Source organism: Panthera leo, chromosome A1 (assembly GCF_018350215.1).
Source record: "Panthera leo isolate Ple1 chromosome A1, P.leo_Ple1_pat1.1, whole genome shotgun sequence".
Classification (NCBI taxonomy): Eukaryota; Metazoa; Chordata; class Mammalia; order Carnivora; family Felidae; genus Panthera; species Panthera leo.
Window position 1 is genome coordinate 133790855 of NC_056679.1, and position 14537 is coordinate 133805391.

Below are 14537 nucleotides of genomic sequence, written 5' to 3' on the forward strand. Positions count from 1 at the left end.
TCCTTGTCAAAGTGTATAGTTTTAAGTTTGTAAACTCTTCAAAGTATTCTAAAATTCGCAGGAACATGAAATTTCAGGCCATGGTAAAAAAGACTGTCAAAAATATGGCTTCTGGGAATGGAGTTTTTTTTCCCTAATTAAAAATAATAGGACTCATTGTTAAAAAATATATGTGTGTGTGTGTGTGTGTGTGTGTACCCACACACATATATATATGAATAAAATCATCCATAATTCTACACTTACAGATGGCCACTAAAAAGACTTTGTTTAGTTCTTTTTTATTCATATACACTCACATATTATGAACAAATTATATCATAACTGCTCCATTTTGGGTGGCTTTCTTTACACATATTTCAGGAGCATTGCCCATTACCTATATTTTGCAAATGTGGTCTTTGTTTCCGATGGCTACTGTAACAAATCATGACAAACTAAGTGGTTTAAAACATGTATTTATTTTTGTAGAGTTCTAGAGGTCACAAGTCTGAGATAGTTTCCCTGGGCCAAGATCCAGGTATGTCCAGGGCCCAGCTTCCTCCAGAAACAGTAAGGTGGAATGTGTTTCCCTGACTTCTCCAGCTGCTTTCTAAAGCTACATTCTCCGCATTGCTTCCTCCACTTTTAAAGCCCGCAGGGTAGCATCTTGCTTGTGTCACACTGCCTTCTTCTCTAGTCAAAACTCTCTCCCCCTCCCTCTTATAAAGACACTTAGGATTACTTTTAGGGCCCTCTCGTAATTAGGATCATCTCTCCATCTCAAGACCCTTAATTTAATCACATCTTCAAAATTCCTCTTGACACACAAGGTAACATATTCACAGGTCCCGGGGATTAGAACCTGGACGTCTTTGGAATCCATTATAGTCCATCTTTATTGGTTTTATAGTGTTTCATTTTATGGCTATTTCAGTTTTTACTAGCATTTGCCTTCATAAATTAACATTTATTAACATTATCAACACCTTGTACCTTTGGGGTTTTTTGCCCATAGTATGCTAAGGAATTCTGAGATTAATTTCCATATGCATGAATGTTTGTGTATATAGTTGATTGTATAAGTTCCAAGATGTCAGTTTATAGTTAAAATGTCTATCTGTATGTGTATATTTTATGTATATTTTGTAGCAAACATATACATTTATATGTGTGTATCTGTGTATATGAGAGGTATGTGTTGGTGTGTGTGTTTCCATTCTCCAGATAGCTTTCTAGATAGTTGGCAGGGAGAACATCTCTCCTTATGCTCTTAGCAGCATTGAGTAGGATCTTTATTTTAATCTTTGCCAATTAAATGGGTAAAAAGATACGAGTGATGCTTTGAGTGCATTTTTATGATGATTTATTAGATTGAACACTTTTCATTCTAAACACTGTATTCCATGAATTAATATTTATTTTAATAGCTTTATTAACAGTGAAAATGACGGATAGTAATAGATGTAGGTCCTAAAGTTTGCTTGAGAACTTGGCTAAAATATTTTGTGTCTTAAGTTAAATACTAGCCTGTGATTTGTGGAAGAATTTGTATCAGCTTTAGCAATGGGATAAACTTTGGATTGTTAACAGAAGCGCATGGTTTCTACCTCTGTCTGTATATGCTCCTTATGTGGTACTTTGTTGGAAACTCTTAACTCTTACTTTAATGGGATAGTTTTCCATAACTTTAGATGTCTGACCTGGAAAAATATTCAAGAAAAAAAGAACTGATAAATTAACTTTAATCTTACATTACAGAAAGGTCTTAGTGTCAGCTACTAAAGGGCTAAATATAACTACCCTGACCCACTTAAACCAAATTGACACTTGTGATAATTGTACTGTAATTCATGCTCAGGAGCTGGATAAGAAATGATGAACCTTAGACCCAAGCTTCTGGGTCAAGAAACTCCAGGTCCTTGACATTAATTCCAGATTGAGAGACTATTACAATGATTAGTAACTGAGGGTCACTGTTACATTCAAAAAGCATTTAGCATTTCATATAATCTAATTACATATATGTATATGTATACATGCATATAGCTACGTATGCATGGTCTCTATTTTCTGAGATTTTGAAATCTGTGACAGTAGACCTGCTTAACTGATACAGCATATATAGATAATGAAATGGACTCATGAAATTGAATAGGAATAGATCAAAAAAGCTTTGCCAAACATATACAAGCTGAATCTTCAAAATAGCATGATTCTCTACCTGACTTTGCTATCAAATATCTTTCTAACCCTGAGCAAATCTTTTTTTCCTCTTCTCCTTTCTCTAACATTCATGTGAATGGGTGTATTGAGGATTTAAAGATGGAGGAGATACAGCCCCTTCCCTCTTACCCAAGGGGGATTGATCTGCAAATGAACAGAGATTTTGATGTGGTGGGAGGACCTTTTTTTTCTGCGGAGGCTGTCAGGAACAGAGGCCATTAGAGGGATATTCAGCGTGGTGGGGTTAGGGAGCCTCAAAGGAAGGCCACCTAGAACAGGTGGCAAGAAGTTCGGTCTTAAAGTGAGATGGGAGTTAGCCTTCCGAGTTTGTCAGATGAGGGGGGCTGATCTCCAAGACTTGTTCTCTGCTCTAAGATTGGATTGCTTAGTTCTGTTAGGGGCCAGTACTGTGTGTCAGTTTTTAGTGGATCTTCGAGCCGCCGGTTTAGGATGGAGAAGACACACTGCTCTCTGGCTCCCTCCCACTCCTCTCCTGTAGGATGACCCTTGCTGCCCTATAAGGATGATAGACCTATTCTGTCCACGTCTATCCTGGAGCTCTGACAGACTAAGTATGCAGCTCCTCCCGGGATCTTCTCTTGCTTGAAAGCCAGATGATGGAGGGCTAGGGTAACACGCTTGCAAGCAGTGATTATGACACCCAACCCCATCCTCTGTGCTGGGCTGCCATCATGCATGTTCTCCTCCTCTTCTCTGTGTTACACATCAAGGAGTCCCTCGTTTGAACAGTACTTCATTGCTCATAATCATCTGTTCTCTCCTCTTGGGTTTTTGTAAGTTACTGGTTATTTCCTACATTTCCTGAGCCTGTGATTCTCCTGGGATCCAAGGAGTACCTGAGGAAAAATGTTAGGTTCTCTTCCCGTTCTAGCCACTCTTAAGCCTGTCCTTTGCTCTCTCAGACCTTGTCCTTCAACTCGCCCTTGGGGATTATGCAGTTCTCTGCCCAACCTGCCAGGAAACATAAATCAGTTTTATTGTGTTTCCTTTGGTTTATCTATTCACTTTATAAATGTCAATCTACCTTGAAATATTGTTTAAAGTTTTTTTTTTTCATATTCCCAGGATAATGTAACCTTATTTATTATCTATCTCTTGGTGTTCAGCATTCAGACTTATACCTACAAGTTAATTTTCATTTACCTTTTTATCTTCTTTCATAGTTTGGTAACATGAGCAAAAAAATGGTTTAATAACACTAATAGAGTTTTCTTTCAACATACTCCACATCTCTAACTCCACCTTTAAGTTTTATTCCTTAAGATGTGCAGTGATTACAAGGATTGCTTATTCAGGATGGGCAATTTTCTCTTCACACTTCTACCCTTCAATTCACAAGACAGCATTTAGAAGCCAAAGTAGACCTGTAGGTGTGGACAGCAGTGGGGAAGTAGTCACTTCTAGGTGTTCTAAAGATGGGGATTCATAGAGGTCAAGTTTAGTTTACAGCACAGTCCCCAGACTAGGCCAAGATCAGGCAGAATACCTTTGGAAACTCAGTATCAACACCACTTTTCATTGTGTCTTATCATTGGAATCGGCCTTGTGGCCAGAGTGTCAGTGCAGGGAGCCACTCACCTGCACTTGAAAGCTTAGTTTCCCACAGTGTTTAAGTTCAGGGGAGGCTCGAGGGATATTATCTTCAACACTGTTCTATGTGTGGTGGGAGAAAACCCTATTGCATGGACATGGGGCAGAGGGTGGGAAGCAGAAGGGAGAATTCAAGTCAATGAAAAGAACATGGAATTCTTTGTTTGGGGGGTTGGTGAACAGTGAAGAATTTGACCCATTCTTAAGTACTCATTTTATCCTAAGCCAGCATTTCGGTAGCATGACAAGGTTATTTTTCATTGTCATTTACCTTTCTTATAAAAACAATGACTGATAATATCATCTGATTAAGTGAATGAGCATTCTGGATCACAAAGCTTGTCCATTAATGTGTAGGCTTAGTTATTGTGCAATAAGTAGAAAATCTTGCTAAATATCTGTATATTGACTTAGACTGGCTGTAGTCTTAGGAATTTCCAATAATCTCAATTTCGTCTTAGTTCTTCACCCAGTTTTACTGCACTTGCAACTAAACTATACTCTAGTTTCTGCCCATGTAATTATTTTGTCTGTACAAAAATGTCAGTAGTTCTGACAATTTTAATTCTTTTGTTTGCTGACTGCATTATCTTCTGAATCATAAGTTCTCAAATCAAGTCAAACAGGTTAGAAGACAAGTTACACTTGAGCATCACACCTACTCTTATCTTAAATGAATGTGGGAATGTATCAGCCACTTTCTCTGTATTAAGTAGTTCATTTCTGGCTCCTCACGCATTTTGCCCGTTTTTATTTTTTTTCATTTTGGATACAACCCACATTTTCCCAAGCCTTTTAAGTGCAAAAACTGTGTTAAAGTATATGTAGTTTAAAAAAATTATGTTTTTTCCCATCCCTTTGAGAATTTTCAGGGTGGGTTACTCAGAATGTATAGGGTGGAGATTGTAATGACACCTGCTCATAGGCCAGGATATTTATCATTCAGTCAAGAGAAGAAAAATATGTTTTATGCATTATTTACCCATGTTAGTTATCATTGTTGCTCAAATACCTGGGCTTTTCAGGAAGAATAGAATGCAAGAGTTGAGAAGTAGAGAATCATGAGGTCTTGGAACCATCCAGAACTTGATGTCTGTTCACTGGATCTCCTTCAGGTTACCTCTACTCAGACACCCTTATAGGAGGTCCTTTCTTGTTTTTTTTTCAGTCTTTTTCATCTTCAGATCCAAAGAGTCTTCTGCACTGTTAATTCAGTATTCAAGGACAGTTGTCAAGCTCCCTAAATTTTCTTTCTGCACTTTCAACACAGTTTCTTCAACATGTAATTTATTATTCTTTTTTTAACTTTAGACAGAGAGATAGACAGTGTGAGTGGGGGAGAGGCAGAGAAAGAGGGAGAAGAGAGAATCCCAACCAGGCTCCGCACTGCCAGCATACAGCTGGATGCAGGGTTGGAACTCACAATCTGTGAGATCACAACCTGAGCTGAAGTCGGCTGCCCAACTGACTGAGCCACCCGGGTGCCCCTAATGATGACATTTCTTTGCTGTTAAGACATAAGGAATGTTAGTACTTCTCTTTTCAGTTACAGAATATAGATAAAAATTAATAAGAGAAATTCTTTAGAGCTTCATTCTCTTAAAGTATCTTCATGGAATTCTTAAGAAGTTGCGATTCTTTGAAAAAAATCAATTGACCTGCTACCACTAATCATTTTAGGGCATCTTAAGGGAAACATAGATACTAAAGCATCTGAAGCGTCTCCATTCAAAAAGCATTTATTAACTGCTTGTATAAATCAGGAACTGTCAGATTTGGGGAATACGGAAATCAGTAACACATGACTTCAGCCTTGAAGAATTCACAGACTCATATGGAAGATGGAAGACCGTAGTAAACAGGCACTTACCATACAATGTGACCAGCACTGCATAGAGGCATGTTCAAGCCATCACCATAACAGAGGGCATGGTGTGGGGTGTCCTCTGCTCTATTCCCATTCCTTTTAGTATTGTATTCTGTTAACTTCTGTGTATTGCTAACATTTATATACATTGTGTTCTAAACACTGCTTACAAGGCCTTATGTATGCCCTCTCATTTATGGTAATCTCAGACGTTGTCCTATCCTGAACCCCCAAAAATGGGGAAAATGGGCAGAAATTAAGTGACTTGCCTCAAGTCATAGTAGTTGTTGGATCCAGAATTCAGACCCAAAGTTGTTGCTCTTAACCAATGGTCTATCCTACCATTCTAAGAGGGAGACATAATTACAAGCAGTAGTTCTCACCCAGGGGTGATCTTGCCCCCAAAGAACATTTGGCGAAGTCTACAGACATTTTTGATTGTTACAATCTGCGACTAGGGGGTGGAAGGCGGGATGCTGCCTAAAGTCTTCCCGTATACAACACAACCCCCCAAACAAAGAGTTATCCAGCCTAAAATGTCCAAGTACTGAGGTGGAGAAATTGCTTTGGAGCTTGGTAGTTTGTGTCAGCCTTTAAAAATACTCTTTTAGGGGCGCCTGGGTGGCTCAGTCACTTAAGCATCTGACTTTGGCTCAGTGGTTGGTGAGTTTCACCCTCCCCCACCCCCCCCCCCCCAAGTCAGGCTCTGTGCTGACAGCTCAGAGCTTGGAGCTGCTTCAGATTCTGTGTCTCCCTCTCTCTCTGCCCCTCCCACACTCGTGCTCTGTCTGTCAAATGCAAATAAACCTTAAAGAAATTTTTTTAAATACCCTTTTAAATCCTTAAAAGCCTGTTTTTACAGTGTGGAGCAAAAAATACTGAATCAAGTTCCTAAGTATCTGGTGTAGTGTATTTTGTCACTTGTTAAATTGAGAAAAATATTGCCTTCTTTGTCTACCTTAGTAGATTTCAAGGATCTGAGGAGCCTCAGTGAGAATTTCAAAAGATGATGCATAAGAAAGCCCTATACAACAATGATCAGAAATTCCTAGAGTCCTTGGGGTGAAACTATTTCTGGGAGTCACAAGAATTAGATAAAGAGGATCCCAGAGTGCACTCCTGTTGTCTGTTTACAACTCCCTTGTCAGCTGACCTCTCTTCCCTTGTCACTCTGCTTGCTATTTAGGTAAGCAAGTTTGTCTGCAGTATTCACTAGGTGAACTAAACCATTTTTTGAGTCTTTTTTTTCTTTTTTTTTTTTTACTAAAATCTTGTTTTAAAATTTACTATCTCTCACCATATTACGCCAATTTAAGGCAGCTAATTTAAATTCTTTTTTTTTTTTTTTCTTCCGTATAGACTTTTACACAAGCATTTGCCTGTTAGGGGAGCTCTTTGAACACCATGCCTTTCTTCCAGATGAACAACAGGAACGTTGATTTCATCTTCCTTTCAAGTTCTAACACATGTGGCAGGAAAATAACTCTAGCATTTGTTGACTAAGTGCCAGGGAGCGTCTGTACAGGTAGGAGCTGGCCATTCCCTGGATTTGTTGCAGTCCGCGAAGCCAACAGCTGTGCCTGTCGTAACTCATCAACTGGATGTAAACTCATAAATCCAGTTGACTGGGGTTTTAGGTGAGTGTGGCCTCCCCTTGGCGTGCTTTTCCTACAAACAGCGTCCGGGTGAAGAGTAATTACTGACTTCCTAGGAGTGTTTTCATGGTGATCCATTCTGCCGTGAATCACAGACCAGCCCTCAGGTGCGCCCAGCGCTCACCTCAGCGGGTGCGGGCCGCGGCTGGATTGATTGATTGATTTGGGGGGAATGATCCAACTGCGGCTGCGGGCCGGGGGCGCGGCGCGGGCCTGAAGATGCTGGGGTCCGGGGTGCTCCGGGGCTCGCGCACGGGTCCCCACCCCACCCCACCCCCAAGCCTGCCCCCTTTCCCATGAGGCCCAGCTCCCGGGGGAGGGTCTGCCGGTGGGGAAGGGGCCCCGGCCCAGCCCCTGCCGGCGGAGGCCGCACAAAGGTGCCCTGTTCAAGTCCGCCTATAGGCCCGCTCTCTGCAAGTGCTTTTAAGTTTCCTTTTTTTCCGAAGGGGGAGAAGAGGCGCTTTTTCCATTTCACTTCTTTTCCTTGTATGTAGATACCAAAAGGAAACACGGCACTGGGCATGTTCGGATGTTGAATGGTTTGCTGATAAGCAGCAGCCTCCCGGAACCGAAGCCTTAAAATAGTCGTCGCCCTCCCCTCCCACCCCCCGCAGGAGCTGCAAATGGTATCTGCCAAACAGATGACAAAGTACCTTGGACTGAATCACACACAGACAGCATTTTGTGCAGAACGCACGGCCCAACTCTTGTAATTACTGTTTATAGCTGCCCAGGGCTGACCAGGAGAGGGCAAACCCGTGAGGAAATAAGTTTCCTGAGCCTTGGAGAAATGGCTGTGTGTTAATTAAAGGCTAGGGGTACTTCTCAGACAGGCTCCAAGTTCTTGAGATCACAGTTCACAGCACGTTTCCTCTGGAGGGAGTGAGTAGATAATTGGGATTTTTTTTTTCTTTTTTTTTTTTTCTTTTTTCTTTTTCTTTTTTTTTTTTTTTCTTTTTCCGTTCTCCACCCCCCCGCCTCCTCCCTCCCCGGTCTGGCCTTATGGCCTTGAACCCGCAGTGAATTGAAGAGAGAACGAAATGGATATGTCTGACCCCAATTTTTGGACTGTGCTCTCAAACTTTACTTTGCCTCATTTGAGGAGTGGGAACAGGCTTCGGCGAACACAAAGGTAAAAACCGCGGGGATACTTTGCCTGGAGAAGGGAGTGTGTTGGCTTTGGAGGCGGCCAGACTGCCTTAACAGCTGGGGTTCTGTTTAGACAGTGGCAGTTTGAAAAGTTTCTGCCCTGCCAGGGGGCCGCTGTTTCAGGTATTCTGTCATTCTCGTGGATTTCCTGGGTAATCCTGATGGCCTGTACTTCCAGAGTTGTTCTCCTTTTGAAATGTGGTTCAGGAGGGGAAGGGTTGTGAGTGGAGGGGAGAGAAATAGAGGAGGAAGATACTGATGGGATCTTTTCCAGCCCTTTCCTTCACCCAGACGTCCGAGGACGCTTCTGCTTTTTGTAGAGCCTCTCAGATGTTACCTTCTAGTAAAGACTTGACCTTTATAAGGTGCAGATGTGCAATGCAAAGAAAGCTCAAGTTAGCCTGTTTCCTATTGTCTGTTTAAAAGAGACAGGTCCGCGTAACTTTGCCGTTGTTGTTTGTTTGTTTGTTTGTTCTTGTTGGTTTGCTGACATTTATTCCTAATACAGGTTGGCCTTTTCAGTTGGTAAAATACCTGACAGAATAGGTGGAGGCCAAGACAATTTTAAAACCAGGATGAAGCTGGGGGCAAAAGTGAAAGGCAGTTCCGAGATTGAGAGGAGATGATTTTAAAGGAAGTGTTTCTCTTCTGTGTCTTGTGTCCGGCACAGAAAGGTGGCATCGTTGTGGTTTTAGAGGGGCATACCTTCTGAGTTGCTTAAATGTAGATTCTTCGTTTTTCTTCCAAACTTGGCTTGGACATACACGTGCTCATATGTGCGTAAGAGCAGTGGTGCGGTCAAATAAACAGGATGCTGGCTATCAGATTTGGAGCTTCTGAAGCTCTGGGCTCCAGTGTCTCAGGGACACAAGAAATGGTGTACTTTCTTGTTACATCCGTAGCATCTTGTAGTATAAGTTCTGGTACGTAATACTTTGGAAAACTTTGGAAGGTTCCCATGGTATTTCTTAGATTTCAGAAGCATCCTGGAATACTCACAAGTGTCGTGTTTTGTATATGCGCATGCACACACACACATATAAAACACACACATGTATGTCTGATAGTGACTAGATTTTAAAGTCATACTACCTTTAATGCAACTTGAACAGAGTTGGTACCAGTAAACCGTGTGAGATTCTCAAGTTGTGCCATTTACGTAAGGTAGCTGTGCTTTTCTTGTTCTGCTGTATATATTCAGAGACCTTATCTTTTGGTGTTGGTCATTTTTGTTCGAGACGTATCATCCATGCACCTCTCCCCCAGCAAAATAAACACGAGTAGTTAGTTGATGAGATAATGCTGTCTGTGAATAAGACCACGGCTTTCATGGCAGTAAAGTCTGTAACTTCTTACCTTTTCAGTTTGTCGAGGGCCCTTTGGTTTAGTCCTGGCTATGATGCAATCTGTACTCTCACCTGGAGCCGCTTCTAGAGAGCAGTCTGCTCTGACGTCACACCTGTGTGTCTGAGTCTGAAAAGCAGCTGGAGCCTCTAGCCATCTACCTGTTGATAATACTATTGAGCGAATTCTCAGGCCAGTCTGACCCTGACTTTCCAGCCCAGGGGATTCTAGTTCCAGCCCAGAACACGCCAATTCAGACAGCTCACACAGGCAGAGAGCCCACATTCTGAAGTCACTTAGGTTCTTCCCAGCAAAATGGGAGAGTGTGGGAGGGCTTTCTCTACTCCTTAAGTCATAGACCCGTTTTTTTCAGTTCAGGGAAACAGAAAAGGGGATGGATTTTCTTCCCTCCCTTCTATTAGTGTAGGTTGTCACAGCCCGTCTGTTACTGGGGATTTCCAGGATTCCCAGAGTTTGCACATAGGTGTCTTGAAGATCCTGCCTACACACATCTACTTATTGGTCTCAAAGACCGGCACTACTTTATATTTATTATGGAGATTAGGAAACTTGAAGGGCAGGTGTCTTCCGGTCCAGGGCGATGTATGTAGTTGTTGCATTCTCTTATTATACAGTGATCAGTTCCAGCTCTGTGTCCTTCCCTAAGGACATGTAGCATATGCTTACAGTGGGACTCTTCCCATTCTGTGACCTCCCTTCCCTGCTCTAAATCCTGTCTCCTCCTCCAGCTCCCACATTAACCCCATTCCTCAGCTGGCTCATCAGGTTCCCTAAATCTGTCCTTTCAAAAAGACCTCGCTGTCCTCAGGTTGTCCTTTAGCCAGTCTCATTGTGGGTGTGTCTGGTGTTCAGGTGAGGACCCCTTGCCCTCGCCCTCAGGTCACGTGCCTTAGCCCTGGGCATATCTCTGTGGCGCAAGCCGAGCTTTTCTGAACACTTGCCGACTTGGTCTGATGGATCATTCATTTTACGTGTTTTTCCTAGTTACTTGTTCTGATTAATTTAGTAACTTCGGGAACCTCATCCTAACCTTTTCTTTAATATCAGCTTCTTGCATCTATCAAAGACTGAAATCCAGCTTGGAGCATGTGAATGAACATCTTAGAGCTCTTTGGGATAGGATGTTTATACCACTCAGACAAAAGAAGGAGAAGGCGAATGGTTTCCCATTCTCGCCTTAAGTCTGTATTGTATAGGGCGTTGTCATCATGGAAGCCTTTTTGGTTTGCTCCTTCACATTTGCCTTGCCAGTTCAGCATGGCTTGGTTTGCTCTGTCAGAGGGAAACTTTGAAGTTTTGAAACTGGGCCTGCCTGGGCCTATAACTTCTAACTCCCTAAGTTCTTGCACAGAGGATCCTGCAGACCTAATCCCGGGCCTAGATTGTTACACAGTATTGACGAACTGACAGCCTGAATTCCTTATCCTGAATCCCAAAGACAATTTATTGTTCCCTTCATTCTTTTTTGTCTTGACTGTGACGGACAGCACTTGTCTGGGTGCACACTGACTTTGTCTGTGTTTTGCTGTAAAGCTCACATATTCCATTGGAAACTGTGTGTTTTTTTGTCACGTCATTTTCATTTTAAGGGAAATTTTCTTCTTTTAATTTTATGAAAATTTTTATAAATATTCTGTAAAGTCTTAAGCCCTTCAAAATATCTTTACTTCCTCTTGCCTTGCTGTCAGATTCTTTGAATGATCACAAGTGACACTGTCTTAAGGTTTATACTTCTAGGGAAGTTTTGCCTGGAAAATACCTCATAGCTTCTGCCAATAAACTACTAGCAAATCAAATCTAACACTGTATAAAAACAATTATTCATCATGACCTGTTGGTCCCAAGTCTATGCACAGGTGGTTCAACACCAGAAAATCAATCAATGGAATCCATCACATAAATAAGCTAAGTAAGCATTATCACAGGATCACAGAAAAATCCATTACTCACTCATATGACAAAAACTCTCAGAAAACCAGGCATAGAGGGCCACTTCCTCAAGTCGATGAAGAATATCTACTTAACACAGCAGTCCTCCCTAATCTGTGGTTCTACTTGGTGCAGCTACCAGTGGTCAGCCACAGTCCCAAAGCAGATGATAGCGGCCGAACACTAGGTCACGATGCTTATATCATTCTCCTGACTTCATCTCCTCGCATAGACACTTTGTACATCATCCCGAGAAGAAGGGTGAATACAGTGTAATAAAGTTTGAGAGACAGGCCATATTCGCCTAATGTTGATTACACTATGTTATAATTATTCTATTTTATTATTAGTTACCGTTGTTAATCTCTTACTGTGCCAAATTTATGAACTTTATTTTATTTTGGATGTAGAAGAAAACGGTGTATATAGGGTTCAGTACTCTTTGGCATCTTTTGGGCTTCTTCTGGGGGGTTTGAAACATATCCCTGTGAATAAAGGGAACGGCCATAGTGAGACACTGAAAGTTTTTCCTGCTGAGATCGGGTAGAAGGCAAAGATGTCCCATCTCATCAAGCACTCCTTTTCAACCGGACACAGTTTCTTTTTTGATGTCTGCCTTGATCTCCTCTTTCCCCTTCTCATTTCATCAAGGCTGACTCAGTACAGCCATTCACCTGCTGCTTTGAGGGACAGAAATCTACAGCTGCTTCATGTTACCACTGATGTCGATGACCTTTTTCCCCTGTTGGATTAAAAACTTTTGTGGGGAGGAAGATCAGGCTGCTCTTTGATTTATATCACATATGTAAAGAGAGGGCTACCATTGATTTATAAGTATTGCTGCTCAGTTTTGAGGTGCAACTTTAGTCTTAATGATACACAGTCTAGAGAATCTAGAAGATACTCGATTTTTAACCTTAATGGTCAGAAATCTGTCATGTTTTCATTGGGCTGACCTGATGCTATCCAAATCTCAATGACACCTAAATCGAGTGTCATTGTCCATGCCAATGAGCACCTTGTGACTCAGTTAATCACTTGGAACAGGTTTCCTAATGTATTTTGCGAGAACTCATGGGCTAAAAGTTGCTTTGGGGTTTTTTTGTTTTTGTTTTTTCTTTACTTAAAAGTTGTGTACTTTATTATTTCTCAGTTTTATTCTTTCATTTTTTTTTTAACGTACATCCAAGTTAGTGGGCATATAGTGCAACAATGATTTCAGGAGTAGATTCCTTAATGCCCCTTACCCATTTAGCTCATCCCCCCCCCCCCACAACTCCTCTAGTAACCCTCTGTTCTCCATATTTAAGAGTCTTTTATGTTTTGTCCCCCTCCCTGTTTTTATATTATTTTTGCTTCCCTTCCCTTATATTCATCTGTTTTGTCTCTTAAAGTCCTCATATGAGTGAAGTCATATGATTTTTGTCTTTCTCTGACTAATTTCGCTTAGCATAATACTCTCTGGTTCCATCCTTGTAGTTGCAAATGGTTTTTTTTTAATGTTTTCTTTCTTTCATTTTATTTTTTTTCTGAATTCATATTACTCAGCAGTTGCTCCGAACAGCAGGTACATTCAGGGATCTTTAACTGCTGAATGTATTGAATTTTTATGTGTGCTTCATCTTCCTTTCAGAAACATCTGTAGTGTTTGGTGAGTTTTTCTTTTTGTTTTCGTCATGAATATGTGTCTCTAAAGAGTATGAAGAATAAACTTCTGTCTTGTCCTGACATGTGGGGTATTAGTGAATTTGTACTCACCCCTTTTATGGAAAGTCCCATTAAATCCACATTTACTGAGCATCTATTGTGTGCCTGGGCACTGCAGCCCAAAGCTGAGTCATAGAATTGCCTTCAATGAGGACATGCAAATGAATCATTGCAAACCAGGGCAATAGAGAAGTATTTATAAGGTACATATAAGCCATAGGAGTGGCCAGTGGGGAAGAGAGACTTTGGTCTCAAGGAGCCAAAGGAGAAGCCATATGGAAAAGACAATACCTCAGGGAGGTTTTGAAGGATAGGTTTCTTCTGTTTATCAGACCGAAGGACAGGGCCATCCCAAAGGGCAAAAGAAATGGTGTGTATGAAGGCACAGTGGCCTTAGCAACAGAGTTCAAGGGACTATACATAGCTCAATATTGCTGGAGCATAAAAAACCAGAAGCATAACTCAGTATTGTTGATGCATAAAGTTTGCAGAGGCAATGCAGTATACCACAGTGGTGAAGAGGGTTGATCTAAAAGCCAGTTCACCTGGGTTTGAATGAGATTGGGCAAGTTCACTGGACTAGAGTTGCTCCATCTAAAACCAGAGACAGGTAAATTACTTACAGGATTGTTGTAAGGAGTAAAATATGCTCATATGAGTAAAATGCCTAACACAATGACTGGCACGTAAAAACTCTCAGTAGATACTCAGTATTCACATTGTTTCCATCGTTACAACAAGGGGATGAGTAGTGGGCGATCAGGCTAAGGATGAGAGTTGAGGCATTTGCTGTTTGTGGGAGCTTGCTTGGCCTTTACCCAAAAGGACGAAGGCCTATCTGGCAGCTTTGGGGATTTTAGGTCTGTGAGAGGAGGGTGGGACCTGGAAACCAATGAATGAGTCATTGCAGTAGCCTACCGAAAAGGTTATGCAGGCGTGAGGAGGGAATACGGTGAGATTATGACTTTGAGAGAGACAAAGGGTATCAAGTTGATAAAAATTGATGAACCATCGACTCTGAGAGACCAGGAAACGTTGCATAGTGGCCC

The 14537-nt window shown here is 41.5% G+C and overlaps 1 protein-coding gene across 5 annotated transcripts in view; it reads left to right on the plus strand.

The window, feature by feature from the left end:
* The window catches only part of MAST4 (microtubule associated serine/threonine kinase family member 4), a 563401-nt gene that overhangs the window by 388809 nt on the left and 160055 nt on the right, over positions 1-14537 (plus strand). Inside the window, exon 1 of one of the 5 annotated variants that reach the window (XM_042940436.1) lies at positions 8272-8470. The exons of 3 other annotated variants lie outside the window; for them this stretch is intronic. In XM_042940436.1, the coding sequence (XP_042796370.1) occupies positions 8379-8470 (92 nt within the window). In that variant the 5' untranslated portion in view covers positions 8272-8378. Of the gene's footprint in view, positions 1-8271; positions 8471-14537 lie in introns of those variants that run through there. One more of the 5 variants, XM_042940433.1, reaches the window with a different exon arrangement.